Below are 27,557 nucleotides of genomic sequence, written 5' to 3' on the forward strand. Positions count from 1 at the left end.
GCAAAAAGGTTGCACCAGCTTCAGGGGTGTTCAGACTAGAAACGAGTGGATACAGGAAATAGGAGGGAGCCCTGGGACAATGTTCAAGGTAATTTTGGTTGTGGAACCAGAACAGGAGTAAGGCATTGGGCTAGTAGCCAATGAGATTACAGGAATAAGTTCCAAAGACACATGAAAATATGTAGGTTAAAACCCCCTGTTAAAAGAGAACATAAAATTGGGTAAAAAACAAAAACAAAAACAAAAAAACTTCAGTAAATAAAAAACCAAGCTATATTCTCCCCAAGAAATGGAACAAGATGAGGATGTGCACTGTCACCACTGTTATTAAACACTGTACTGGAAGTTCTAGTCGGAGAACTTAGGCAAGAAAAAGAAATAAAAGGCATCTAAATTAGAAAGAAAGAAGGAAAACTTTCCCTATTTGCTGATGACATGATCCTATATATAGAAAGTCCTGAAAGATCTACAACAAAGTGACTAGAGCTAATAAACAAATTCAGCAAAGTGGTGGGGTACAAGATCAACATGCAACCATCAATAATGTTTCTACACACTAACAATGAACAATCTGAAGATAAAATCAAGAAAAACATTCCATATACAAAAGCAACTAAAAGAATCAAATATCTAAGAATAAACTTAACCAAGGATGTAAAGGCCTTATACATGGAAAACTACAAAACATTGCTGAAAAAAATTAAAGAAGGCCTAAATAAATGGAATGACAGCCCAAGTCCATGGATTGGAAGACTAAATATTGTTAAGATATCAATTCTGCCCACAGTGATTCACAGATTCAATGCAATCCCAATCAAAATTTCAATAGCCTTCTTTGCAGAAATGGAAAAGCCAATCATCAAATTTATATGGAAGAATAAGGGGCCCTCAACAGCCAAAACCATCTTGTAAAAGAACAAGTCACACTTCCCGATTTTTAAACTTACATTAAAGTTACAGTAATCAAAACAGCATGGTTCTGGCAAAAAAGACAGATACACAGACCAATGGAATCAAATTGACAGTTCAGAAATAAATCCTTACCCCTATGGCCAATCGATCTTTGACAAGGGTGCCAAGACCACTCGATGTGGGAAAAACAGTCTTTTCACAAAATGATGTTGGGAGAACCTGTATAACCATATGCAAAAGAATAAAGGTGGACCCCCAGTTCACACCATATACAAAAATAAACGCAATATGGCTCAAAGACCTAAATATAAGAAACAATTCTTATATTGCTTCTTATATCAAACTATTAGAAGAAATATGGGGGAAAAAAAGATAAATGGAACTTAATCAAAATTTAAAACTTTTGAGCATCAAAGGACTTTATCAAGAAAGTAAAAAGACAACCTACAGAATGGGAGAAAATATTTAGAAACTACATATCCGATAAAGGTTTAATATCCAGAATAGATAAAGAACTCCTACAGGTCAACAACAAAAAGACAAACAACCCTATTTAAAAATGGGCAAAAGAACTGAATAAACATTTCTCCAAAGAAGATATACAAATGCTCAACAAGAATATGAAAACATGTTCAAGGGTCATTAGCCAACAGGGAAATGCAAATAAAAAACACAATGAGATACTATTTCATACCCTTTGGCTATTAGAATGACTACTATTATAAAAAAAACAAATAAGAAACAACAAGTGTTGGAGAGAATGTGGAGAAACAGGAACACTCCTACACTGTAGGTGGAAATGTAAAACTTTGGAAAACAGTTTGGCAGTTCCTTCAAAAATTAAGAACAAAATTACCATATAGTCTTGCAATTTCAGCTCAGTATATACCCCCACAAATGACAAAAGTTGGAAACAATCCATGTCCATCAACTGATGAATGGATAAATATAATGGAATACTATTCATTAGCAAAAAGGAATGAAGTTCTAATACATGCTACTACATGGATAAAACTTGAAGACATCATACATGAAATATCCAGACACTAAAGGACAAATATTGTATGATTTCATTATATGAAATACCTAGAATAAGGAAATTCATAGACAGAAAATAGATTACAGTTACCAGGGATTGAAGGGATGGGAAGTTATTGCTTAATGAAAGTTTTGGTACTGTATGGTGTTTCAGTTTGCTAAAGCTGCCAGATTGCAATGTACCAGAAATGAGTTGGATTTTTTAATGGGGATTTATTAATTTATGAATTTACAGTTCTAAGGCCTTGAACATGTCCAAATTAAGGCATTAAGAGGAAGATACCTTCTCTGAGGAAAGGCTGCTGGCATCTGGGGTTCCTCTGTCACATGGGAAGGCATATGGCGATGTCTGCTGGTCCTTCTCTCCTGGTTCTGGTTTCAATGGTTGTCTCCAAATGTCTCTGAGCATTTCTCTCTCAGCTTCTCTGAGCTTTCTGAGTTTCATCTGTCTTTTATCTTCTCATAAAGGATTCCAGCCAAGAGGGTTAAGACCCAGTTTGAATGGGATGAGTCACATCTCCATAGAAACAACCTAATCAAAAGGTCCCACCCCAAAATAGGTCTGCTCCCACAGGGACGGATTAAGAGAACATAGCATTTTATGGGGTACATAACAGCTTCAAACCAACACAGATGGTGATGATAGTACTACAATAATGTGAATATAATTAATATCACTGAATGGTATACATGAAGGAGGTTAAAATGGCAAGTTTTGTTTTATATATTGTACCAAAATAAAAATAAAAAAACCCAATACAATGTGATGCCACTTCATAATAAAAAGCACCAGTGAGAATGTGGAGAAATTGGAACCCTCAAGCATTGCTGGTGGGAGTGTAAAATGGTGCAGTCAATTTTGGAAAACAGTCTGGCGTTCTTCAAAGTTAAAGTTATAGGTATCATATAACTCTGCACACAAAAACTTGTACATGAATGCTCACAGCCATATTATTCATAATAGCCAAAAGTGGAAACAACCTAAATGTCCATCAACTTATGAATGGATAAATAAAATATGGTATATTGATATCATAGAATGCTGTTGGCAATACAGGACTATACACCTAAAAAAGATGATGGGGGTACTAGAACCACTAGAAATTTCAAGAAAGTTAAATCTCAAAGTGTAAAACACAGGACAGTAAAAAGGGCACTTTAAAATACACTCAGAACAAAAAGCTGAATGAGGAAGAAATAAATCTCTGATAAGTGCTAGACGTATAATAAAGATAAAAGACAAAGAAGTACATTTCCTCAATTATTGCTTTTCCTCCTGCCTTCCCAGTCACTGAAGCCCAAGATGAGCGAAGAGGTAGTGAGAACAAAACCACTTTCCTAAGAGTTCAAATAATGCATTGAGAGTAATTTCAAATGAGACCACTGAAGCTATGTCAATGATCTTTGAGAAATCAAGGATGATATTCCAAAAGACCGGGAAGATACAATTTCAATTTTCAATAGAGGGATAAAAGCTAATTCCATAAATTAAAGACCAGTGTGTTTGATATACGTCTAGAATGGTTTACTACGTGGATGGCTTGAAAGAATGTAAAAATGTAAGAATGAGCAAGAAGCCAACTTTAATTCACTAAGAAAGTCAATTTGGACTAATCCTTATTTCTTTTTTTTACACTGTTGCTAGTTGGTAGCTGTGCAAAATATGGTAGACATAGTACATCTAGACTTAGTAAGACATCAGACAAGAGCTTTCATGAGATCCTTAAGAACATAATTTAGAAACATGAGCTGGATATTAATTATTGCTAAATAGATTATAATTACTTGAAAACTTATTCCCAAAGCATGCAGAAATGCAGATTACCAGATCACTGTCATGCTAGATGAAAGTTTTTAATAGCATATGCCATAGGGTTCTACCACCAGGCGTCATTAGATATGGAAACCATGCTGATAAGTTTTACAGGTGGCAACATCTGGGAGGGAGAGTGGATATCAGAGATAGCAGAATCAGGATATAAATTTTAATTATAAGTAGTTGGGGATAAAACAAAACTAAAACTAAAACTTGCCTGGACCAGATCAGATCAAATCAAATCAGGGGCCAGATCCAAATCTCATAACCTGAATTGGAGAATAAGTGCAAGGGAAAGAAACAATTTTTCACTAATTCTGCAAATCAGCCTCAAAGTTGAATTGTAGTTACTGTTAGAATGTGATCTGAAATAACCCAGTCAAGACACCAACAATACCAATACTAGACACACAATACTGAAGGGTTTGATCTACAACTGTGGTCTTAATTACTCTCACCCTCTTTTAGACGATCTCCTTCAGCCTTGGTTTTCTTCTGCCTTTCTGATCCAGCAAGGTCTACAAGATGCAGCTTGGAACGAAAGCTGCTATTCCTGCCATAATGAAAAGAAGGTACAAGTGAGAATGTTACACAAGTTTAAGAGATGCTGAGTATCAAAGCCAATTTGCTGGCTCTTGTTTTCTTTTGGGTAAGTCAAAATGGCTCCATTGGTTACCAATGCTTATAGCACTGATGGCTGATGATTTGTAAAATCACTTGAAGAAGCAGACTAATACTTAACCTAAGAAATTGAGCTTTGAAATACAACTTTGAAAACCTTGATTTTAAATTGTAACTTACTTAAAAAAAAATTGTAACTTACTTGTCACTTTTCTTTCTTTGCTCTACGGAGATTGTAAAGATGGCATGAGAACGGGAAGACTGGGAGTTCATTGCCGTGGAGGCCACAGTCCTACAGTTGTTGCCCTGTTCCAAACAGGAAACAGTATCCAGGGCAACTAAAACAGTCTTCTCAGTGAGTCCCACAATCTAATTCAGAGAAAGAGAAAATTCTCTCATAATTAGTATTTCAAATACTTGATCAGAAATATAGAAATTGGTGGTTTCAAAAAATAACGCCTCAATGTTCCAGTAGAATGTCAATAAATAGAACAGTCTTAGTAATGAGGACTGTTTTAACTAGCAACTCTGCTAAGATCACTGGAAACCAAGGTATTCAATCTTCCCATGGGACATCAGAAACAAGCAGGCCAGCTAATACTGGAGCCAGGAAAGATCTCTAGATTTTAGGGTAGCGATGGATAGGGGACTTCAGTGAGCTCCAACTGAAGGTAAACTTTGGTCCTGGGGACAGCAAGCACAACACAAACAGCAAGTGTATTTCTCTTTGCTGCTTTTTTCTCCATGTGACCTTATGCTTCTCCCTATACCCTCTGACCTGTTTTATACCTTATTTCCACTAAGGGAAACATGATACAGTTTCCACTGGATTGGGAAGCCAGAAGAAAACAGTCCTAGGCTTGGTACTGTACTTACCTGGGAAAATTTGTACAAGAAAAAATCTCTCGGAGCTTTGGGGATTGATCCAGATGATTATGATGATTATGAAGTTTCTTTCAGCTCCAATATACTGATTTATTACTCCATAGCTCCCAAACTTATAAAGGCCCTAATTTATAGTTATTTCTAACTGCTTATTGCTAATACTTTGAGCTCAGTAAATTATAAACTATAATCTTCCTTCCACCAACACTAATTCCCTCTATAACATTTCCATTTCTGTTAATCGTATCCTTATTCTCATATTCTTAAAAACTCAGATTCACCTTCAACAACTCCCATTCCTCTATATCCTATCGCCAGATGCTAGTCATTTTTTTGAATCCATTGTTTCTTTTCCTTTCCACATCTACTTGCTTAGTACAGGCCCATATTACTTAATGCTTGGGAAATAAGGCTTCAGTTTCCCCAATTTTCCTCACCCTATTTGTTCTTCTTTTCAGCCCATTTCTGTTTAATCATCTTAAAATCCAGCTTCCTAAAGTATCAACAAACTAGTAAGTTCTGAGGCAAATAATAAGGATTCAAAGAAATGTTAAGATACTCTCCTAACGTCTGAGAGCTAACTTACTTGGATAGCAAAAGCGTAGCTTACATACTGTCCACTCTTTAGCCTGGTCTCATAACCTGGTCCTAACTCATCTTCTATTACTTTCCAACCCAAATCTTCTAACTCAGCTGAACTCCTCTAGTATTATTATTATCCCAGAAGTATATTTTCTGCTTCACTGCTTAAGCTATTCCTCATTACCAGAATACCTTTACTGTTTTTCTCTTACCTAAACCCCATCTATTCCATCTGAAGAGTGCTTACAAACTGTACTTTCCCACCTCAATTTGACCCAGAAACTCACACTTCTTCATCATTGCAAATTTCAACTCAAACAATGTATGGGAATTGATCACTGCCTGAGCACGGGGCATGTAACAGAGCCAAGAGCTGGAATGGTATCAACAGTCTTTCTGGCGATAGCAAGTGTAGGTTTCTTATCTGGGTTTCTGATCCCCACACTATCCAAACCATTTTTCTGTATTCCAAGGTTATCAGGCTTTTGAAATAGGTCCAATCCTTTGAGCCTTGCTTTAGTACCTGGATAACAATATAAGGATCCAGAAGGAAAAGAAAAAAATAGAAGCACATGTTTGTACTCCTCACCTGTACCCCAACTCTTCAACTTTCTTTTTTTATGTGTTTTATTGTGAAATATATATATATATATACAAAAAAACCAATAAATTTCCAAGTACATTTTAACAAGTAGTTATAGAACAGATTTCAAAGTTAGGTATGGATTATAGTTCCACCTTTCTTTTCTACTTTGGGCAGGGGAAGAGGGAAAAGAGAGGAAGATGAGCAATAAGTTATTTTAATAAGTTTTTCCAAGTCTATGCTACCTAGTCTTATCCACTTCTAGGCACTGAATCTTCCATCCCCGAATAACCAAACTGGTGCGAGTATTAAGTCTGGCTGTTTTTAACGCCGGCTTCTCGGTCTGGTTCACTCGCATATACAAAACTCCCAAACTTGCCTCAAATTTTCGCTTCAGCAAAGCTCCTCATCCGCTATCTGTATCATATGATATAAGCCTCTCAAAGAAGTGATTTCTTCTCCCTATGGTACTTATGATTTAAATTTTTAACTTTTATTTAACTTTTCTCTGTTTTCTATCCTCCAAGAGCCGATCACAATATTTATTACAATCCTGCCCAATACAATAGTCTGTGATTAAGAATATGTTCTATATCTGCAATGTTACCTCTAGCCACATGTAACTATTGGGTACTTGATATGTGCCTGGCATGACAGAGGAATGAAATTTTAAATTTTATTCAATTTTGTTAAATTTAAATAGCCACTTGTGACTAGTGGCAACCATATTAAGCAGCCCAGCCTTAGAACTCTATAAATAATTGATATTTAATTGATATTAGCATTCCTTCAAGAGGTAATAGGAAGGTGACAAAACAGAATATGAGTCCCACATTCCTTCTCCACAAGAAGCTCCCATCTAAGAATTCTAGATTAATATAGGGAATTAGGTCCCCAGAAAATCTGAAAGACTGAGATGTTAGTAGTCATTTAAACCACAGTGGCAAATAAAAGGGAATGTGATAACCTACCAACCCCCCAACCAGGACCATTCCAGCTAATCCTGAAGAATACCTAGGGCAATATATAAAAATCCACAAGGATTCCAGGCACTAGAGTAAATTTCCAGAAACCTTCAACCTCCAGATGGGTCCCTGGTCCAGATAAGACCTGAACCTAGCCCAGCCTCTCCAGAACATCAGATAGTTCCATCTCCCAACCCCATATTAGTGACAGACCCTTCCAATATCAAAAATTTAGAATTGCCATAACTCAAACACCCCTAAAGAGAGGGATGCAAAGATCAAAGGTGATGGTGGAGTTATACAGAGAAATAGGATTTAACAAATGAGTATGAATGCTGAATCATTAAATTGATATCTCTTTTAGTCTCCAGTATTTTAGAGCAACTAAAAGTAAAAACCTAAAATTGTGGAATTGGAACCCATGTCAAATTCTGAAATATGTTCTACAGCTAATTGGGGTGCAGTGCTTGGAAATTTATAGCTTTTTTGTATATATGTTATTTTTCACAAAAAAAGGGGAAAAAAGTTGACTGTGATGATTAAAAAAATATTTAAGCCCTCTAGCCTCCTATATTCTGGAGCAGCTAGAAGGAAAAATATGAGAGGATCATATGGTAGCCCATGACAAACTCTGGAATCTGTCCTGTAACTACTTGTTGAAGAGTGCTTTGAAAACTATTGCTTTTTTATTTCTTTGCTTTGTATATATGTTATACTATACAGTTAAAAATAAAAAAAGGGAATGTGAACTTCAGTATTCTCTAATATTTTCAATAATATCAAGTGACAGACCAACACACCTTGATGCCTTCTTTAGGATCCTCCCGTATACTTATTTGGGAGGCTTTCTCACGGGATGGACATAGAAGATCCAAGATTTCTTCATTGTAGATCTGATATTGTTGAAAATAAAGAGGCAAAAATAAGATGTTAACAATGGTAATCTCTGGGTAGCGGAATTACAGGCATTTAAAAAAAATTCTTTGTAACCTCATATTTTTTTTTACAAGAACATGTATTATTTTCATAATTAAGAAAAGGGCTTCAATCCTACAAGTAATCATTTGATTTTCCAAGAATGAATTCACATATTACTGTAACAAGACTGAATCTGCTTTCTTATGATAAGAGTCTCTCAGGAATAGCAGATATAAAGAACAGTAACATGGGTGCCCCAATTCAGTTATTTGATGGTATCATAACTGCATAGCCTCACAGATTTTGTTAAAATGTAACTACAAGGTCCTTGGAGGGCTAGAGTGGGGGTGAAGGTGGAAATAAAGGTGGAAGAAATAAAAACGCAGAAGTGACAACCAATATTTCAGCAGAAACCAAAACATTAAGTGCTTAGAATAGTGTTTAGCACATACTAAACACTATTACTTGCTTGCTATTATATATATATTTGAGGGGGGGGGAGTGCATGATCTGGGAATCGAGCCCAGGTCTCCTACATGGAAGGTGAACATTCTACCACTGAACCACCCATGTACCCTGCTATTACATGTTGTTAGTATAATTTAACATACCAGGTTCCCAGGTTATTTTTATATTCGATAACCTAGGCCAAAATTGGGTCAATCAAGAGATTAAAGAACATTAGCCTTGGCTGCAAGAAGTAATGAAGTTGTGAGGTATGCAACTTATAAGAAGGAATGAAGTTTTAAGGCATGCCACTAGGTGAATGGACCATGAGGACAGTATGTTGAGTAAAATAAGCCAGAAATGAAAAGACAAACATTATAATGCCTCACTAATATGGACTTATTATAATGTGCAATTTGAGAATAAGAAAGTATTTGCAAAGCCCCCTTGAGGGAGTGGAGGAAAATGTGGAAATATTAAACTTCCTCATCTGGAGAATTTCTGATATTTTCACAAGCATTGGGGACTACCAATTTAATAGGCCAAGTCCTCAATCTTGGGGCTTGCCCTTATGAAACTTATTCCTGAAGAGGAGAAGCCAAGCCTACTTATAATTATGCCTGAGGCACCCCCAGAGAACCTCTTTTTTTAAAAAATATTTTTATTGAGAAATATACACACACATACAGTTCAAACATATTATATAATCAATGGCTCACAATATCATCACATAGTTTGTATATTCTTCATAACGATCATTTTTAGAACATTTGTATCACTCCAAAATAAAAAAAAGAAGAAAAAAGAACTCATACATCCCATACCCCTTAACCCTCCCTCTCATTGACCCACAGTATTTCAATCTGCCCAGTTTTTACCCTTTATCTCTCCCTATTATTTATTTCATTTTTGTCCTTTTCTTTTTTTTAACTCATCCGTCCATACCTTGGATAAAAGGAGTGTCAGACACAAGGTTGTCACAATCACACAGTCACATTGTAAAAGCTGTATAGTTATACAGTCTTCTTCAAGAATCAAGGCTACTGGAACACAGTTCAACAGTTTCAGGTACTTCCCTCTAGTCACTCCAAACACTGTAAACTAAAAAGGGATATCTATATAATGTGTAAGAATAACCTCCTGGATAACCTCTCAATTCTGTTTGAAATCTCTCAGCCACTAAGTCTTTATTTTGTCTCATTTCTCTCATCCCTCTTTTAGTCAAGAAGGCTTTTCTCATTCCCATGATGCTAGGTCCCAGCTCATCAATGGGAGTCAGGTCCCACGTTGCCAGGGAGATTTACACACCTAGGAGTCATGTCCCACATAGTGGGGGAAGGCAGTGATTTCACCTGCCAAATTGGCTTAGAGAGAGAGAGGGGCCACATCCGAGCAACAAAAGAGGTTCTACTGACTCTTAGGCATAATTATCAGTAGGCTTAGCTTCTCCTTTGCAGGAATAAGCTTCATAGGGGCAAGCCCCAAGATCAACGGTTCATTCTAATGAATTGGTTGTCCCCACTGCTTGCAAGAATTTCAGGAATTTCCCAGATAGGGAAGTTGAATATTTCCTCTGTTCTCCCCAATCTCCCAAGGGGACTTATTTACTCTCTGCCCAAATAATCGGGGATATATCAGGGTATCATATTAATCTGTACAAACCAAAAAGATTTCACCCCCTATTCAAGATTCCATGTACTTACGGTGTTCCAGTCAACTGACCACACAAGTTAAATTAGATAATGTAATACCCCAAATATAAAATTTGCACCAAATAAACATCTCTTCCTTTGGTCTCACACAGAGGTTGAAGTTGAAATTATGGGCCATATCATCCTTTACCCAGTATTCTGATTTACCTTAGTCCTATCATGATCAGGTTCATTCATATCTCTAGACGAAGTCTGATCATTTTTTTTTAACTTTTTAAACAGTTGCTGAATGGGGTAATGCTGACTTCCATAGCTTTAGTGCTCTAACTCTGAGTCTTAGGTATCATATCAATACCTGAAGCTTCAGAGAACAATCAGGTTATATACAAATAGCTCAGTATCTCAGAATTTAAAAATATCAATTATAACTCCTGAATATGTGTGACTGCTGTAAGAGCTTATAACTAAGAACCTTTACAATAGGTCCCAACATGATAACCTTATGCTCTTGAATTCTCTGAGTTTGTGTATTACAGTTAATCCATATGAGTGAGGCATGATAATATTCATCTTTTTGTTTCTGACCTTTTATTCAACATATTGCAGAGAACCTCTTTTATTGCTCAGATGTAGCCTCTCTCTCAAAGTCAACTTAGCAGGTAAACTCACTGCCCTCCCCACTACATGGGATAAGCCTTCTTGATCAAAAGAGGGAAGAGAATGAAACAAAAGAAAGTTTCAGTAGCTAAGACATTTCAAATAGAGTCGAGAGTCATTCTGGAGGTTATTCTCATGCATTATATAGATATCCATTTTTAGTTTTTAGTGGCTTAGAACAGCTAGAAGAAAATAGTGAAACCATTACACTGTAATCTAGTAGCCTCGAATCTTGAAGGTGATTGTATAACTATATAGCTTTTATACTGTGACTGTGTGATTGTGAAAACCTTGTGGCTGACTGACACTCCCTTTATCCAGTATATGGACAGTTGAGTAAAAAAATGAGGACAAAAATAAATAAATAATAGGGGGGGATAAGAGGTATGGGATGCTTTGGGTGTTCTTTTTTTTACATGGACAGGCACCAGGAATCAAACCCGGGTCTCCGGCATGGCAGGTGGAAACACTGCCACTGAGCCACCGTCATACTGCCCTGGGTTTTCTTTTTACTTTTACTCTTTTTGTTTTCTTTTGAGTAATGAAAATGTTCAAAAAGTGATTGTAGTGAGGAATGCACAACTTATGTTACTGTGAACCATTTATTGTACACTTTGCATGATTATATGATATGTAACCATATCTCAATAAAATTGCATTTAAAAAAAAAGAACACTAGTCTCAGTGATGTTCAAGTCCACATCTCTTATGTCCATTAACATATTCAAATTCAAGTCCAGAATGAGGTATTCACATACAAATGCATGCTTAAATGGTGTAAGTTTAATTATTGCTCTTTAATGATAAGACACCACCTACATGTTTCTCTTATCACAGCTCTAAAATCAAACAGCTGGTTTCCCATAAGCCATAAGATCCTGAATTATGTGTTTTTGGTGTCATGAATTTAAATATAATTGGCCTATCTACTTGCATACTGATATACTTTAGAATGTAAGCTCTCACAAGGGCACAGAGTTTTGTTTGTTTTATTCACCTATACCCAACCCAAGTGCCTAGGACAGGGCCTGGCACATAGTAGGTGTTCGATATCTGTCTAATAAAGAGGCTATATCACCACTTACACAGTTCAATACTTCACCTAATTTTTATATCATTCTTCATGAAGCAGCAGCATTACCACTTAAGCCTCAAAACAGGAAAGAGAAATCAAACCCTTTTCTGAAGACTCTACAGGGAATCAGTAATAGAGGCCAAATTGGAATTAAGGGATTCCCATCATCTTTTAAAAGAGCAATGCCAATTCCCCTAACAAGCAGATTAAACAAAACTAGTTTAACAAGGAAAGAACTGGGTTGGAGCCAGATCCAACTGAGCCAGTCAGTTTTCTCTATGCTTTATTAAAATGAAATTTACTAAAAACGCAATTTAGTAATTTGAATCAGGTCAGGAAAAACCTGATTTAGATTTATTTTTCTACTCAAAGATAATCTTATATTCAGAATAATTAAAGATAAATCACTTACCTCCAAGTAAGACACTTTCATAGTAAATTCAAAGTCATTCTTTTTCTCAATTTCTCTGAAGAGCAGTTGTATTACTCGAGGAATGACCCCAACCGTTGGTTCATTCTCTTGTTCCGCAGTGTATGCACCTCCCATTGAATAGGTTTTTCCAGAGCCTGTCTGTCCATAGGCTAGGACTGTTGCATTGTATCCTAGTAAAGTAGAAGCCACATGCATAGTGTGGTGCAAACATTTTAATCCAATCAATATGTTCCATTTCCTTCTTAAGTAACAAACTTAAGACTACTTTCTTGAGACAGACACTCTTAGGAATAGAAGACACAAAGAAAAGTCATACTGATGCTGTGACTTTACACTACTCAGAACAAGCAAAGAAGAAAACATCAACCCCCAGAATACAACCCTTCTAGATAGCCATTAAAAGCTAGGAAGTATAACACTTAAAGGAATGACACATAATGAAGGTGTGCTGGTTTGATAGGATTATGTACCCTAGAGAAGCCATGTCTTAATCCTGATTCCATCATGTGGAGACAGGCTTTTCTTTCAATCCCTATTCAGTACTTTTGGTGGCAGACTTGGTTAGATTATCTCCATGGAGATGTGACTCGCCTAATTGTGGGTATTAATTAGAGGGAGATGTGACTCCACCCACACCAGGTGAGTCTTTATTACTTTACTGGAATCCTTTAAAAGAGGAAACATTTTGGACAAAGCTTCAGAATGATGAGAGCCCACTCAGCCAGAGGCCTTTTGGAGATGAAGAAGGAAAAATGTGTCTGGGGGAGCTCCATGAAACAAGAAGCCTGGAGAGAAAGCTAGCAGAGGTCGCCATGTTCACCATGTGACTTTCCAGTTGAAAGAGAAACCCTGAAATTCACTGGCCTTTCCTGAGTGAAGGTAACCTCTTGTTGGTGCATTAATTTGGACATTTTTATAGGTTTGCTTTAATTGGGACATTTTCTTGGCCTTAGAACTGTAAACTTGCAAGTTAATAAATTCCCCCTTTTAAAAGCCATTCCATTTCTGGTATATTGCATTCTGGCAGCTAGCAAACAAGAACAGAAGGTGACCAAATCACTGTCAGAAAGTTGTTCAGACAGGGATTCCGGCCGGGTCGTTCTCTCTCTCTGTGCTTCTCTTTGTGGCTGAGAAGATGGCAGCACAGCTGCCCAAACCGATGCTGTTTGTATGTCTAGGTAACATTTGTCAGTCACCCATTGCAGAACCAGTTTTCAGAAAACTTGTAACTGATCAAAATATCTCAGATAACTAGAGGACAGACGGTGCTGCAACATCCACTTACGAGCTAGGAAACCCGCCTGACTATCGAGGGCAAAACTGCATGAAGAAGCATGATATTCCTATGAATCATGTTGCCAGGCAGATTACCAAAGAAGATTTTGCCACATTTGATTATACACTGTGTATGGATGAAAGCAATCTGAGAAATTTGAATAGAAAAGGTAGTGAATTTAAAAACTGCAAAGCAAAATTGAATTACTGGGGAGCCATGATCCACAAAAACAACTTATTATTGAAAATCCCTATTATGGGAATAACTCAGACTTTGAGAATATGTACCAGCAGTGTGTTAGGTGCTGCAAAGCATTTTTGGAGAAATCACAGTAAAGCTGTATCTTTTCATTTCTAAAGGCCAACAATACGCCTTACCATGATGTTCTAGGTTTTACAGTGTGTTAAAAGTGTAATGCTTCATACTCAAGGCCAAACTTTTTTTTCAATTGACTTGTTTATCTTAAAAAATAATTGCAGCTGGAAATCAATGTTGTGTTTGCAGAAGAATTAATAAAAATCTCTGATTCAGCTTCTGGGGTACATTAAATGCTCTTAAACAAATTGGACCTCTTCTCTTGCCCCAATTACAAAAATAGTGGAACACATAAAATAGTAGAACCACAAAATACACAGTTTTGTAACAATGATTTCTTTTCCAGTGTTTAACCTTAAGGTACTATCCAGTGACAGCTAGCCATCTAATATGCTTAATCATGATCTTAGTAAATAATTAAACATCACTTTCAGGCCCAAGTCAATATCTGAGCCCATTGAGACTTTTAAATAATCTACCTCTTTATTAAGCCGATATGTATAACTTGAAGGACAAATGTCTTCTCTTTACCTATACTACCTTTTTTTTTTTTTTTTACCCCAGGGCCTCTTATTGAATTACATACTACCCGAGTCATAGGCTTTCACAATCTTGATTGCAAGTATTTTGGTTCACACATACCCAGAATGCACATTTGTATCTTAAAAGGAGAGGAAATAGAGTAATTTATGGTATAAATCTTTAGCACTAGTCTTAATTTTTCTTTATATAGTTTATTTCATGAGGAAATCAACTTTTTGCTCCCATTTGGACCACATTGCCTCTGAAAATTTAATTTTATCCAGAAAGGACACTGTATGCTATTTCATCGTATGCTCACTTTGACAAACGTGTCTGTTTTATGTGTACATATCACCCAAATGCCAAATATTATATATTAACTTATATGGGAAAAAATAGTTTAAAAAGCTGAAAAAAGAGAATTCTATTATGTTGAAGTCCTTAAATATGTGCTGTGTTCTTTTATCAGCATTTCATTTATAGGTAATTATTGTGTTCTTTAAGATAATTAATTTCAAATTCATTTGGCTATATAGCAGAAAAGGTCGTTTTCAAAATAAACTGGGGAGTATAAAAAAAGTTGTTCAGACATTATAATTCTGTTCTCTATCTTAAGCAATTCAATATTATGAAAATTAAATAAAAGTCTTAGAAACTACATAAATAGAAGGAATTTTAGCTATATGTTTCTTTGGTTAACAGTCTTCATTTGAAAAGGCAATGTTAGCTGCTGTTCATAGTCAATGAAAATATCAGCTCACTATCTGAACTCTCAGAATGCATCTGGACCATATTAATTCAGGTTCCTCATGGAAATGTTTTCATTTAGGTATGATTCAATGTGATGTATGTCCTTTGCTTTTATAGAGGACTGATAAAGAATCATCCATTCAAAGATGTTCACAATATAGTTAAATGAAAAACGCAGGTAAAAACAAGTGTTAAAGTATAAGTATATAAATAGAAAAAGAACAAATAAATATTTTGGTATGCATCTCAAAATGATGTAATAGGATGGTAGGTGAGGTTTTCCTGCTTTCTTTGTTTTTTTTTTTTTGGTTTGTTAGTATTTTCTAAATTATTAAATAGAATGAGATATTGAACAGTAGTTGTGTCATTTGTTGTCATCTGTTGTCACTAGTTTGCAGAAAGACCTACGAAGTATATTTTCACCTGAGTTTAATTCCAGTAAAAAAGTTTATTTTATAGATTAATTTGTGTATTTCTTCTTGTCACAGAATCCAAAATGTCACCAGTATGTTTTCCTTTTAGCTCATAGTTTACATTTTTGATTGAAAGAAGATGCAGCTAAAACTCAGCTAAAGCTGTAGCAAGATTAGAAAAAAAACAAGTAGACATTAGATGGGCTATTCTCACCAATTGATATTACTCACTGCCCAATTAATTGTAAGGTAGTTGCTATGAAAACTGCAAGCATGGCACCTGGAAGGAACTATAAATCCAAACTTATTTCAAAGTGGAAAAAATATGACCTTAAAAGTTTTGTTCTAGGGCGGGCCACGGTGACTCAGCAGGTAAGAATGCTTGCCTGCCAAGCCCAAGGACCCGGGTTCGATTCCCGGTGCCTGCCCATGTAAAAAAAATAAAAATAAAAAAATAAATAAAAGTTTTGTTCTAAAGGAACATGAGGCAAGCTTTCTCTGTTAAATGATGATCATATGTATGTCGAAGCTATTATCTAAAGTTTACCAAGATAATTTTGGAGTCTAAAGAAAAACTCTGAAGTTTTGAAAGAACTTGTTTGTCTCAATAAGACTGTAATATTCTGAAAGATCATAGGATGCTAAATCTCAATTTTCAGTATAATAGATACCATCACCTGGCATGACTATAGGGCAAGAGAATAATAGCTCCCCATTTTCTGCAATACCACAGATAGATGTATACAGCAATAACTTGAGAAACCAGGTTTCAGTACTTTTTGCAAAATACTCAGGGCTTTGTGGTGCAGGGAGTACAAGAGTACAAGAGGGTGCTGTTGAGCTGACTGTGAAAAATAGTGGCTTTGTCTTTGCAACCAAGCACAGTGTTAACAACACATATAATGGATCACTTTCTATTTTATATTGCTTCCAAAGACTATAATTTAATTATCATAGTTCCCCAAGTTAAGACAATGAAAATAGAACTATCGTGCTCTTATTAAGCTGTGGAGGTACAGTCTCAGGAAGATGATCAGGATAATGAAGGATCTGGAAATCATAAGTTTTCAGGAATAGATAAAGGAAAGGGGGATGATTAATCAGAAAAACGTTAGAGCCATAATGGTCTTCAGAATATGTAAACAGGAGAAAGATTAACTTTATAGTGGAAAAGCGTGATGGACACCACCTTAAATTAAATGAATATCAGCAGTAATGGCACAAATCGACATCGTGTGCTATCTGATAGGATTCAATAAGAATACAGCACCATTTCTTTGATATTCCTGCTAAAGATGAACAATCTGAATCTAATAATAAGTAAATATCAGACAAACCAAAAGTTGAGGTACAGTTTACAAAATAACTAGCCTGTAATCTTCAAGTGTCAAGACCATGAAAGCTTAGAATGAAGGAGACTAAAGAGACATAACAACTAAATATAACATGATTTTTGAACTAGATTCTTTTGCTCTAAAGGGTATTACTGGGAAAAGTGGTGAAACTTGAATGGGGCCCGAGGATTAGATGATAGCTATGTAGCAATGATAATTTTGTACACGTCCTTGTTTAGTCCTTATACACCAAAGTCTTTGAGGAGGAGGGCATTATGTGAACAACTCATTTAGCAGTTATACTGTTTTTGCAACTTCTCCTTTAAGTCTGAGATTATTGTCTGAATACTTTTTGGTTTTGAAGCAAAGTGTGCAACATGCTCTAGTCATGACATCACTGAAAAAATACACGTGAACAGCTGTTGCCTGGAAGAGTGCTTCTGTTTTTCTAGAGAGATAACTAAGATAACTGGGTAGAAATCGACAAGAGGCAGATCACCATCAGCACCCACCAAAGAGTTCCCAATCTAATGAGGCTCCAGGACAAACAAAAATATACACAAGTCAAAGATGAGCAGAACCATAGAAAGCTAATACAGTATAACACTAACTTCAAGGGTGGAGAGATTTTCCACAAATGTTATTGCGTTAATTCCTAGGCTGTGGGGATTTTGAAGGCAGGGCTTGTTTTAGCCATTCTTGTATGTGCAGGGCCCAAACACAGGGCCTAGCACATAGTTTATGCCCAAGAAACGTTTGAAGAATTAAATAACCTCACCTTTAAATATGCCTTTTATGAGTGGCGCTACTGCTGTATTGAAGACTTCTTCCTGCTCAGTAGAGGGGTCAAACACAAAGTCGTAGGTAAATGATTTATCTGTACCAACCACCACCTAGAAAAGTCAAGGGACAAGACTTAAGAAATGAACGAAAGGCTAGCTACGCCCCTCGCTGCCGTTCAGGCTCCAGGTGTTCAGAGGCAGGCCCAGGGCTTTGCTACGCACCTGAGGTTCCCCGGGTACGAAGGAAAGGCACATCTGGCAGCCCTCGCTAATCTCTTTGGGAACGAGAGGGCGACATCGTAATGCCACTCTTACAGGAATTCCCTTCACCTCTTCCTTCATGATCCTACCTCAGCACCGTCTCTGTGAGGGGGGAAACAATAGCAACAAAAAAGAGCCTGCTGATGAATCTTGGAAGGTCGGCAGGGATGGGAGGGCGTCCTCCCTCAGTTCCAGCCCTCCTCAGAGGATGGAGTGGGTTACGGCCGCCACCCTTTTCCAGCGGGATCACTACCTCAGGAGATGCCCTCTCCCTCAGGCTTGGCCACGACCAACACACTTAAGAGAGCAAAGTGGCGCCTGAAATGGAAAGAGAAAACCCGAAACGGAGACGGCGACAAAGGATCACGGCCCCAAGATACCAAGAAAGGCAGATGCTGAGCTACGGAGTATACCCTTAACTCACCGAATTTTTCCCAGTCTTCCGCAGCTCTGTAGCGTTGGGAGCTTCAACCGCCAAGTTTCAAATAGGCCCCAGCACCGCCAACCAATCGGAACACAGATACCCTGCGGGCGGGGCACGCACAGCGGCGCGCGCAGGCCTACGCTTCACGAAGGGAAGGATCAGCCGGCCTCACCCTGGCCCCACCCCTTTCTGGCCCATCCTAGCATCCGTTTCCGCTTCCCAGCCGGAGTTGGTTGTAAGCGGTAGCTACTGTAGCTGAGGCCTCACTGCAGGTAAGATGGCACTGGGTTTATGCTGCGGAGCTCTCGGGACTCAAGCAGGATGCGGGGTGGGGATCTGGAAGTTGGCTAGTGCTGAAGGAAGGGTCGATCAGAGGATCCCCACTATGACTAATCACATCCAGGGAGTGTAGGGCTGTACCTTGCCCCGGATCCCTGCGCATAGTTGGATTCAGCATTCCCTTGGACTTCGGAGGCCACCCGATTTCCTCTTTATGAAGACGGTAACATGTACTCCGCAGATATTGTGAGAAATGGTGTCATCACTATAGAATACCTAGCAGGTGTTCAGCAAAGTTTATAGCTTTCTTTCGTCCTTTTTCTTCTTTCCTTCACTTAATGGTATTACCTATATGTGGGCTGGGCCCCTAGCATTAGTATGGGTTGGGACTGCTTTCTGAAACTTGCAGGGCATTTGCTGTCCAACACACACTTTGGTCTGCTTTGATTCACATTTCCATTCCAGGGCTTTGCCCGAGATGGACAGCCGGATTCCTTATGATGACTACCCGGTGGTTTTCCTGCCTGCTTATGAGAATCCCCCAGCATGGATCCCTCCTCATGAGGTAGGTACCACCTGTACCCCTCAATGAAGGACCTTTCCTCATGGGCATGAGATGATGCATGAAAGGGAGTATGGCAACATTATTTCTCCTGCCCTTCTAGTCAGATTCAAAAGCTAAGGAGAGAAGGAGTCTTCACCCTTGCCATAGCCAGGGGACCCAGTAGCTGGATTTTGAGCTACTAGGCCAACTCATTGAGAGTTTCCTATGGAAGCCTCCTGCAAGGGTCCATTCACAACCAGTGCCTGATATTCTGAAAAGTCATTCTGTCAAGTAAAGGAGTAGGGAGCTACTGGGCTGCTAGTACTTCCCCATGTTTTCTGCCTCCTCATTTGGTCAGCGTTATCTGTTCCACTTAAACTAAATCCATGACTTTACCTTTTCCTGACTTTAGGGTGATGTACTACTATTCCAGATGACGGTGGGTATGAAGTCTAAGACTAGTAGTAAGATCTCTGGGGTTGCTGTGTCTTGCAGAGGGTATACCACCCAGACTACAACAATGAGTTGACCCAGTTTCTGCCCCGAATTGTCACACTAAAGAAGCCTCCTGGAGCTCAGGTGAGTTTATGGAGCAGTTGCATCTTACCCAGACTGGATTTGTTCATACCTGGAACACAGGCCCAGAGGTAGGCCATGGTTGGGGGTGTGGGTTGGGAAGGAGGTAGGGAGGTGAGGAAACTACTTTTATGGGCAGAAAAGCTGAGATATCACTTCCACAACTTCCCTCAGAGGGATATACAAACCTAACTGTTGTACAGTGATGCTACTACTAGATGTTCTTGTATTTGTGATCTATGTTGAGCTTTGTGCTCTTGTCTTACAGTTGGGATTTAACATCCGAGGAGGAAAGGCCTCCCAGCTAGGCATCTTTATCTCCAAGGTGTGTGAGTCTGGTAGGCAATGTGGACAGCTACTTTCCTTTGTTATCAGATTGCAAGATCCTTCTGTGGGAAGGATACTTGGTGGACTCATCGTTGGGGCTTAATGGGGACACTTTCTTTACCATTTAAAACTTTCCACCTGGCAGGCCGTCTGTCTCCCTACATTGTCACAAAAAAGCAGTAGCATTTTACATTTGAATAGCACTTAATTTCACTTACAGACTTCTGGAAATAGCCCACCCTGATCACATGTATTCTTATCACCAATAGGTGATTCCTGACTCTGATGCACATCGAGCTGGACTTCAGGAAGGGGACCAAGTCCTAGCTGTGAATGATGTGGATTTTCAAGATATCGAGCACAGCAAGGTAAGCACAGAACCTTGGGCTGTGGTGAGGCCGGCAGCCGTTTGAGGTAGGGCAGGTTGGACAGGATTAGCCTAAACTGAAACTTGATAAGAAAGCATCTCTCCTGAGAAAGTGTACCAGAGGGAAACAGCTATTAGTAACCCAGAAAGTTGGAGTGGCAAATTACTTTGCAACCCTGTTACTGTAGTGTCCTGGGTCATAGCTTTTCATCTGTACAAGCTGCTGTGTTCCTTCCAGGCTGTTGAGATCCTGAAGACAGCCCGTGAAATCAGCATGCGTGTCCGCTTCTTTCCATACAGTAAGTGTCATTCTCTTTATTATTTACCTGGCAGGATCCTGGGTAGGAATTCTTTAAATACTGATTACTAGAGGACCCGCAAGTTAAGTTGGGAATTATGATCTCAATCCTGAAAATAACTTGCTATGTTCCTCTTTTTCTTTCTTCTTTTCCCCAGATTATCATCGCCAAAAAGAGAGGACTGTGCACTAGAGAGTTGCAGCCTACATCCCTTCACATGGAATCTGCCTGGACAAGTTAGCTGGGCCCCAGGGAAGGCACTTGGGAAACTCTACTTTCAGCCCTTCCCTGGCCTAGTAAAGTAAGGAGGATGAGGAGACAGTGAAATCCTGCACTAAGCCAGCTAGCCAACTGTATTGCCCAAACTGCACTGCACTTTTAGTTCCCTGGTTTTCTGGGTGAGCTTTATTCCATGAAAGGAAGATGATAATGTTTAAGTATAACCAAGCTGGTGGGGAACTGTGCTAGAAAAGGCAGCTGACAGTTATTGAATCTCATGTGCTAGACAATTTGATAAATGCCATATCACTTTCATTAGAATATAGAAATTAATAGAAAAAAAAGAATCCCAGGGGCCTTCATTCTAATCTGACTGGCCATCTCATCCCATCCTTGTACTATCAGAGGTCTCATACACCTTTAGAGATTCCAGTGAGACCCTTCCTCCTCCTAACTTCTCACAAAAAAGTAAAAGGCAATGCTGAGGAAATGTTGGTGTGAGTTTTGAATGATATTAAGTATACAATACTACTGAGGTAAGAAAAAGTTCTTCCAAGGAGATCAGGCACTGGAAGGAACAGAGCAGCCTTTACTTACTTCACAACTACCTGTGTCTGGCCAGAACATCAGGAAGGCCCAGGAACCTTAGCCATAGAGTAACAAGAATGGTATAGGGTTAGGGGTACTGGAGAAAATAGTATCCCTTACCCCATGAGCTTTGGACATTTCTCTGCAGGGGATAATATTAATATAGCCCTGTTTTCTCATTTCCTGGATTCTTTGATCTGGAACTAAACTAAGGGAGGGACTTACATGCATGTCTTTCCAGAGGCAGCAGTAAGAAATTAGTTCCCGTTATCCAATGTGTAGATTGAGTAGTGACTTCCCCCTTTTCTTCATCCCAACTCCCAAATAACCTTTTATCATGTTCTTAGATCTTTAGTTACTGATCCATTGTTAATTTCCAGGCCACACCTTATGCTATCCCCATTGGTATTTTAAAGTGCCCATTCAGAATGAAAAGCTTTCTAGTGAGCTATAGGCTGATATTTCCCCATAATGAAGTTCCCAGATCTAGCACTGAATATTCATCTCCTGCCATCTAGGCTTGTGTTTTCCAAACTTGCCCTGTAAGAATTTCTGGGAGGCTAAAATATGTATTTCTAGGTTCTTCCCCTGGTGTTTGAATGTGTTGGTCTGAGGTGAGGCTTGGAAATCTGAATTTTTAAATAAGCGCCCTAAGGTCTATCTTCAAATATGGGAAACAGTTCTAAATAGTAGTAATGCTAGTCTAATTGGAAGGTCTGGTTCATCCTGTAAATCCCACCTTAGCATTGCGAAGGTACTTCTTTTGGAGGCTTAGTGCCATTTTTAGTGTGAGCAGGGCTGGAGGTAGAATGAACTTAGCAAAGTCCCTATGCTTCCTGAGGAATCCCCTCCCATTCCACACTCCTATTTTCTCTGCTGCCCACCCAGCATGGCCATCTGAGAAAGAAAATAGAGACTTAGATACTTCCACAAAAGTAAATTAGCTTAGACTACTGAATGTTGAGATCCAAGGCTCTCCCTGTGGTTAACATGTTTTAAAATAACTTATCTAAGAAGTGTGCTAAACATGGTAGATAAGTCAGCTATGCCATGGGCCCACGAGATAAGAACCCTCTTGCCCTAAATTGGTTCTCACTTTGAGGTGTCAGAATGGTTCTAAAATGGGGCACCAGCATGATGCATTTGTACTGCGGAGGTATACGTACAGCATGGAGAAGGTGCAAGTAATAGACTGAGGTAAAAGGGCTAGTCATTTATTGAGAAACTGAATAAGAAAACTGGAGAATGAACTGTATCAGCCTTTTAGGAAGGCTATTGTAGAACTGCATCCTCTACAGGTGTCTTTTAGCAGTCAGAGAAGGCAAGGTAGAATTCCCTGGTGCCGTAAGTAGCTTCCACCCAATAGCTATGAGGTGCAGTCAAAAAAAAAATGATGGCACTTTCAGGGATTCTGTTTTATGTCCTAAGCCCAGGAACTGGAAGAGAACTAGTAAGTAGCCAAGTATTTAAACCAAAAGCCCAACGGCAGGAGAGAAGGACTGGTACTAGGAAGCCCAAATACAAAAAAAGTAATCAAATTAGGTAGAAAAACCGCCTAAACTAGCAACAGAAACACCGGCTGTTGGTGGCTGATTCAGTGGTGGGCTCCAGTTGGATTTCAATGACTGAAGTATATGTTAAGGAAGGTAATAGAACAAGGTGAGTGAATCTAATCTCAACTTCCAGGAGTAGCTTCTTAGGAAATAGAGAAGAGGAATAATGATTCCCTTTTACCTAAAGGCAAATCAAGGAGTTACTTTGTGCTAAAGTTAGTCCCATTTTCCCCTAGTACCATTCAGGCATGAATTGGCCATCAGCTCAACAAAAGAAGCTTACCTTCTCTGCTTGTACATTCTCAACCCCAGCAAAACTGGAAGAAAGGATACTCTCCTCTTCCTTTGGTGGAGGTGAATCATTTCTGAAAGGAGCGGCAGTAGCCACACGCTGAAATAGCTGTGGAAGGGCAGGGATGAGTTACAAAAGACCAAAAATAAAAGTAAGGCTCAGAGGCTGAAATGATTTGGGGCCTTTGGGCTGCATGAAAGGGAGATGAACCTTGCCCCCACCCTAGGACAGGACAAGCCAAGGTTATCCAAAAGAGTAAGCAGTAGCTAGAGATAGAGTGCAATGGACATAGCATAAGAAAAATTGGTATTACATTTTTCACATTGTAACCAGTTTTGGCGCTGGTCTCGATAAACATCACATTGAATTCTCTTGATTTTTCTTCGCCTTCTTCTGTAGAGATTTGTCTGGACAAATGAGAAGTTATTTAAGGAACCAGATAATGATAAGATGCCTTCTGACCCAGTATTAGTGGATAGGGATAGAGCCTTCTGAAGTATAATAAGGCTTCCCTAGGACCAGGAACCACAGATGCCTCGAACCCATGACCTTTCAGATCCCTGACACAACTCCCCAGGAGAGCACAGTAGACCCTCCCCACAGAGACTGAGCTCTAGGTATTGCAGAAGTACTAGTTGTACCTCACCTTTCGTCACTGAGATCAATCTTGTTGCCTACCAACATGATGACGACGTCGTCACCTCTTTCTACCCGTACATCTTCTATCCACTTATCTACTCCCTTGAAAGAACTGATGTCTGTAAGAGAATATGTTGCAGAAGGATCAACATTTTGTAGAGGCTTGGAGAGAATACGGGACCTATCCTTCCTCACTGCTAGACCTACCAACCTCCCTTTTGCTTCCCTCATAGTCCCCTTTTCAAATAAAACATTGCAGAGCACTAACTTGTGATGTCATAGACAACCACCGCAATACAACAATCACGGATATAGCTAGGAATTAGGCTGCGAAAGCGCTCCTGACCAGCTGTGTCCCAAAGCTGCAGCCGAATCTGTATAAAACAAATGTTTAGCAAGAAAAATGTGTTATATACATACAATGGAATATTATTCATCCATAAAAAGGAATGAAGTTCTGATATATGCTATAACATAGATGACCCTTGATAAAACGCTAAATGAAATAAGCCAGACACAAAGGACAAATATTGTATGATTACACTTAAAGAAAGATAACTAGCCTTTTAAAGGCTAGCATTTTAATAAGGCAGAATAAAAAGTTTAAGGGGACTGGGTCCCTGGAAAGTAGTTGCTGTGGCCCCAAACCAAGTGGCCCAGAGCCCTAGGACAGGTCCAATCTCCATACTGTTGATTAAGGAAGACCCTATAGAGTGGCAGATTTAAGGATTCACAGCCTCTTGGACTTTGTGTTACAGTTGGGGATTAAATGAGGGCAGACAGAACAAGAAACATCACAGGGCTTAATGATTTGGGGAGGCTTCCATTTTTCCTTCCTCTTTATCCATAGATGATCTGGGGTGGGAGTACCCTACTGTGATGAGACTTAAGGGGTTAAAGTATAGGGTTAGTGGTATGGGAGTTAACACTTACCATTCGATCTTCCAAGTACATGGTCTTAGACATGAAGTCAATTCCAACGGTTGCCTGCAAAAGAGGGTCAGATACTCTCTCTCTACGCCATCTCTACCTCCAACATCAGGCAGTCAGCACAGGAAACCAAGAATATCCCCGAGAAAGCTGTCCTGGCTCAACGCTTAAAATAGGTAATCTTTTGTGGGGTTTTGAGGGGAAGAATTCTCGGGGAAGTCTACCAAAGAAAGGGACAAAAATGTACCTGCTGTGAGTCCCTGGCGGCGGACTCACCTGGTAGGCGCACTCAAAGCTGTCATACATGAAGCGGGTGATTATCGATGTCTTTCCCACTGTGAGGTTGATGAGTCGGATCAGCATCACCCCTGCTCTCTTTTCTCCCCTCAGTCTCTTCATAAATCTCCCACATCCCACTTCAAACTTTCCCAACGGCGAGGAAATTGATTCCCCAGATACCCGCCCATTCCATACCACGACCACCCCCCATCCCCAAAGTCCAGCCCAAATTCTCACCGCTGTGCTCTCCCAGGAAGACGAGTTTGAGTCTGCACAGGGCGGACTGGTAGTCGGGTCTCCGGTTGGTTTCCAGACTAAGGCCTGTGGGTTCGCGCCGGGTCTCTCGGGCATCGAAGGCATACATCTCTGCGGGCAACGTAGGCTCCTGGCCTGTTCAAAAACCGAACTTCCTTTTGGCGTTCGGCCCTCAGCGACGTGATGCCACACCGCGCTCGGAGTTCTAACGGCTGCTTGGCGTTCTAACGGCTGCTTGGCGGGCTTCGCAGGCTGATAGCGCGGCAGCGTCCCCGGCGGCGCCTCCCGGCAGCCACCGCGGCGCCTCCCGGCAGCCCTGGCTGCGCGCTGAGCAGGCTCGTGCTCAGCTTCGAGTGAGGCTGGGAGGTTGGGGTTGGGGAGGGGACAGCCGGAGCCTGTGAGGCAAAAATCGAAGCGCTCATGGAGTGCGGGTGATTGTGCCACAGAAAAGTTGGGGCCCATAAACGGGAAAAGCACTTGCTTCGCGGGGAGCGGTCATTCTTAGTATTTCCATTACCCTCCTGGAGGAGGAAATAGTGAAGAGATTGCCAGGCACTTCTATGCAAGCCCATTTATTAGAGCGTTACAGTGGGGACTCCCACTAAAGGGACACCCAAGCGAGGCGCTCATTTCCCCGTGTCCCGCCGCCAAAGTCTGGTCTTTGCTTTGGCCGCATGAACCCCTCGATGAGTTTTTGGCACTTGCAGAAGTAGCAGAGGGGAATAAGGGTTAGGAATCCCTTTCCGGGCATCCTCTACGTTCCTTATCTTTTCCTCATCCCAGAGAAGTGATCCCCTCCGTTTCCCAGCTCAATTCCTCGGCCCCACTAGATCGGAGTGCCCCATCCCTGCTCCCCACTCCAAACCCTCGAATCCACCACAGTGACTTGTTTCCCTTCATTTCCTCTCAAAGCTCCCAACACAGAAAGTTCCCCAGGAGCACTGGAAAGGAAACAAAGTTGAAGAGTAAGGAAGAGAGATGAGATCGAAGAATGGAAGACAGAAGAAGTAAGGGCGAGGGGAGGAAGGAAAAGGAAAAAGAAAGATTGAGAAGGAAAGAGTCCCAAGGAGAGCAAGAGGAGGAGGGCGGGAATGCAGAAAGGAAAATGAGGGCATATGAAAAGCACTGAAGGCGAACCTAATCCTTACGTTTCCACTGCACAGGTATTGAAAGCTACACCCCAAGGAAGCTTTTTTTTTTTTTTTTTTTTTACATTTCCACTGTCTTAAAATGAACGGTGAAGATGTGGAGTGGGGGCTAGGCTTTCAGACCCCGCCCTCCATTACATGGGGCCTCTGTAGCAAGGATGGAAAGGGAGGGAAAAGAGACCTAAAGCAGATAAGTGGCTCTTTGGGTTTTGTGAGGAAATATTACACTGCCCCTCCCCCCACGAACATCTCCTAAAAGCTTACCCACACAATCTACCTATTGCAATTCCATCTCAACCCAAACCACCAGTCTCCAACTCATGACATCAGAACTGCTTCGTCCCTAACCCTCAGGACTAACGTTCCTGATGAGTCTCACCTGGTCACTCATCATTAGTTGGCTTTGGATGCACCGGGATCATGAACAGCTCCACACCGATATTACTGTAAGGGTCCAAGGCTGTGTCACTGATGTCCCTCTAAACTCAATCCCTGAACCTCCCCTCCACAGTTTTCCAGATGGAGATTTCCAGTCCTGGAGATGGCTCTCAGACTCTCCCTATTCCTTCTTTTTGGTCTCTCTATTCTTGCTCCAGTTACC

At 39.8% G+C, this 27,557-nt stretch overlaps 3 protein-coding genes and 1 pseudogene across 7 annotated transcripts in view; 2 read left to right on the top strand and 2 right to left on the bottom strand.

The window, feature by feature from the left end:
* Positions 1-18,722, bottom strand: part of KIF4A (kinesin family member 4A) — a 230,614-nt gene extending 211,892 nt beyond the window's left edge. The window contains exons 1-7 of the mRNA XM_077145000.1: positions 18,662-18,722; positions 18,199-18,339; positions 17,973-18,087; positions 12,564-12,754; positions 8,203-8,295; positions 4,590-4,756; positions 4,225-4,319 (exon numbers count right to left, since the gene is read on the bottom strand). Coding sequence (XP_077001115.1) covers positions 4,225-4,319; positions 4,590-4,756; positions 8,203-8,295; positions 12,564-12,754; positions 17,973-18,087; positions 18,199-18,318 — 781 coding nt within the window. The 5' untranslated portion in view covers positions 18,319-18,339; positions 18,662-18,722. The remainder of the gene's footprint in view (positions 1-4,224; positions 4,320-4,589; positions 4,757-8,202; positions 8,296-12,563; positions 12,755-17,972; positions 18,088-18,198; positions 18,340-18,661) is intronic.
* On the top strand, positions 13,720-14,195 carry LOC143671014 (low molecular weight phosphotyrosine protein phosphatase pseudogene; annotated as a pseudogene).
* Positions 18,723-18,840: 118 nt separating the features above from the next.
* On the top strand, positions 18,841-26,992 carry PDZD11 (PDZ domain containing 11). Of its 3 annotated transcripts, none has more exons than XR_013169527.1 (8): positions 18,841-18,933; positions 19,406-19,505; positions 19,980-20,063; positions 20,329-20,385; positions 20,657-20,755; positions 20,993-21,053; positions 21,211-25,450; positions 26,721-26,992. XR_013169527.1 is itself a non-coding variant. In XM_077146372.1 (7 exons), exons 2-7 carry the CDS (start codon positions 19,419-19,421, stop codon positions 21,243-21,245), a joined length of 423 nt encoding a protein of 140 aa, XP_077002487.1. In that variant the 5' UTR covers positions 18,841-18,933; positions 19,406-19,418; the 3' UTR covers positions 21,246-25,992. The 3 variants fall into 3 exon arrangements, 1 of the variants encoding a protein (XP_077002487.1); XR_013169528.1 differs by lacking the exon at positions 18,841-18,933 and adding an exon at positions 18,940-19,163; XM_077146372.1 differs by lacking the exon at positions 26,721-26,992 and having other exon boundaries at positions 21,211-25,992.
* On the bottom strand, positions 22,470-26,075 carry RAB41 (RAB41, member RAS oncogene family). 3 transcript variants are annotated; one of them, XM_077146370.1, is made up of 8 exons: positions 25,791-26,075; positions 25,551-25,609; positions 25,278-25,331; positions 24,613-24,718; positions 24,352-24,463; positions 24,019-24,112; positions 23,747-23,813; positions 22,473-23,485 (listed from the first exon to the last, which is right to left on the bottom strand). In XM_077146370.1, the coding sequence occupies exons 1-8, from the start codon at positions 25,915-25,917 to the stop codon at positions 23,421-23,423; spliced, it is 684 nt and encodes a 227-aa protein (XP_077002485.1). In that variant the 5' UTR covers positions 25,918-26,075; the 3' UTR covers positions 22,473-23,420. The 3 variants fall into 3 exon arrangements, with proteins under 3 accessions (XP_077002483.1, XP_077002485.1, XP_077002484.1); XM_077146368.1 differs by having other exon boundaries at positions 22,470-23,485; positions 23,747-24,112; XM_077146369.1 differs by having other exon boundaries at positions 23,423-23,813.
* Positions 26,993-27,557: the final 565 nt, after the last annotated feature.

This window comes from Tamandua tetradactyla, chromosome X (genome assembly GCF_023851605.1).
Source record: "Tamandua tetradactyla isolate mTamTet1 chromosome X, mTamTet1.pri, whole genome shotgun sequence".
NCBI lineage: Eukaryota > Metazoa > Chordata > Mammalia > Pilosa > Myrmecophagidae > Tamandua > Tamandua tetradactyla.

What these genes read in the sequence shown, in the direction of transcription:
- PDZD11 (XM_077146372.1), top strand. Translation starts at nt 19,419, where the DNA reads ATGGACAGCCGGATTCCTTATGATGACTACCCGGTGGTTTTCCTGCCT. An exon ending in TAGGCATCTTTATCTCCAAG is followed by an intron (nt 20,386 to 20,656) that starts GTGTGTGAGTCT and finishes TATCACCAATAG; the next exon opens with GTGATTCCTGACTCTGATGC. An exon ending in TGTCCGCTTCTTTCCATACA is followed by an intron (nt 21,054 to 21,210) that starts GTAAGTGTCATT and finishes TCTTTTCCCCAG; the next exon opens with ATTATCATCGCCAAAAAGAG.
- RAB41 (XM_077146368.1), bottom strand. Translation starts at nt 25,917, where the DNA reads ATGTATGCCTTCGATGCCCGAGAGACCCGGCGCGAACCCACAGGCCTT. An exon ending in TGTACTTGGAAGATCGAATG is followed by an intron (nt 24,719 to 25,277) that starts GTAAGTGTTAAC and finishes TGTTTTATACAG; the next exon opens with ATTCGGCTGCAGCTTTGGGA. An exon ending in ATTGATCTCAGTGACGAAAG is followed by an intron (nt 24,113 to 24,351) that starts GTGAGGTACAAC and finishes TCATTTGTCCAG; the next exon opens with ACAAATCTCTACAGAAGAAG.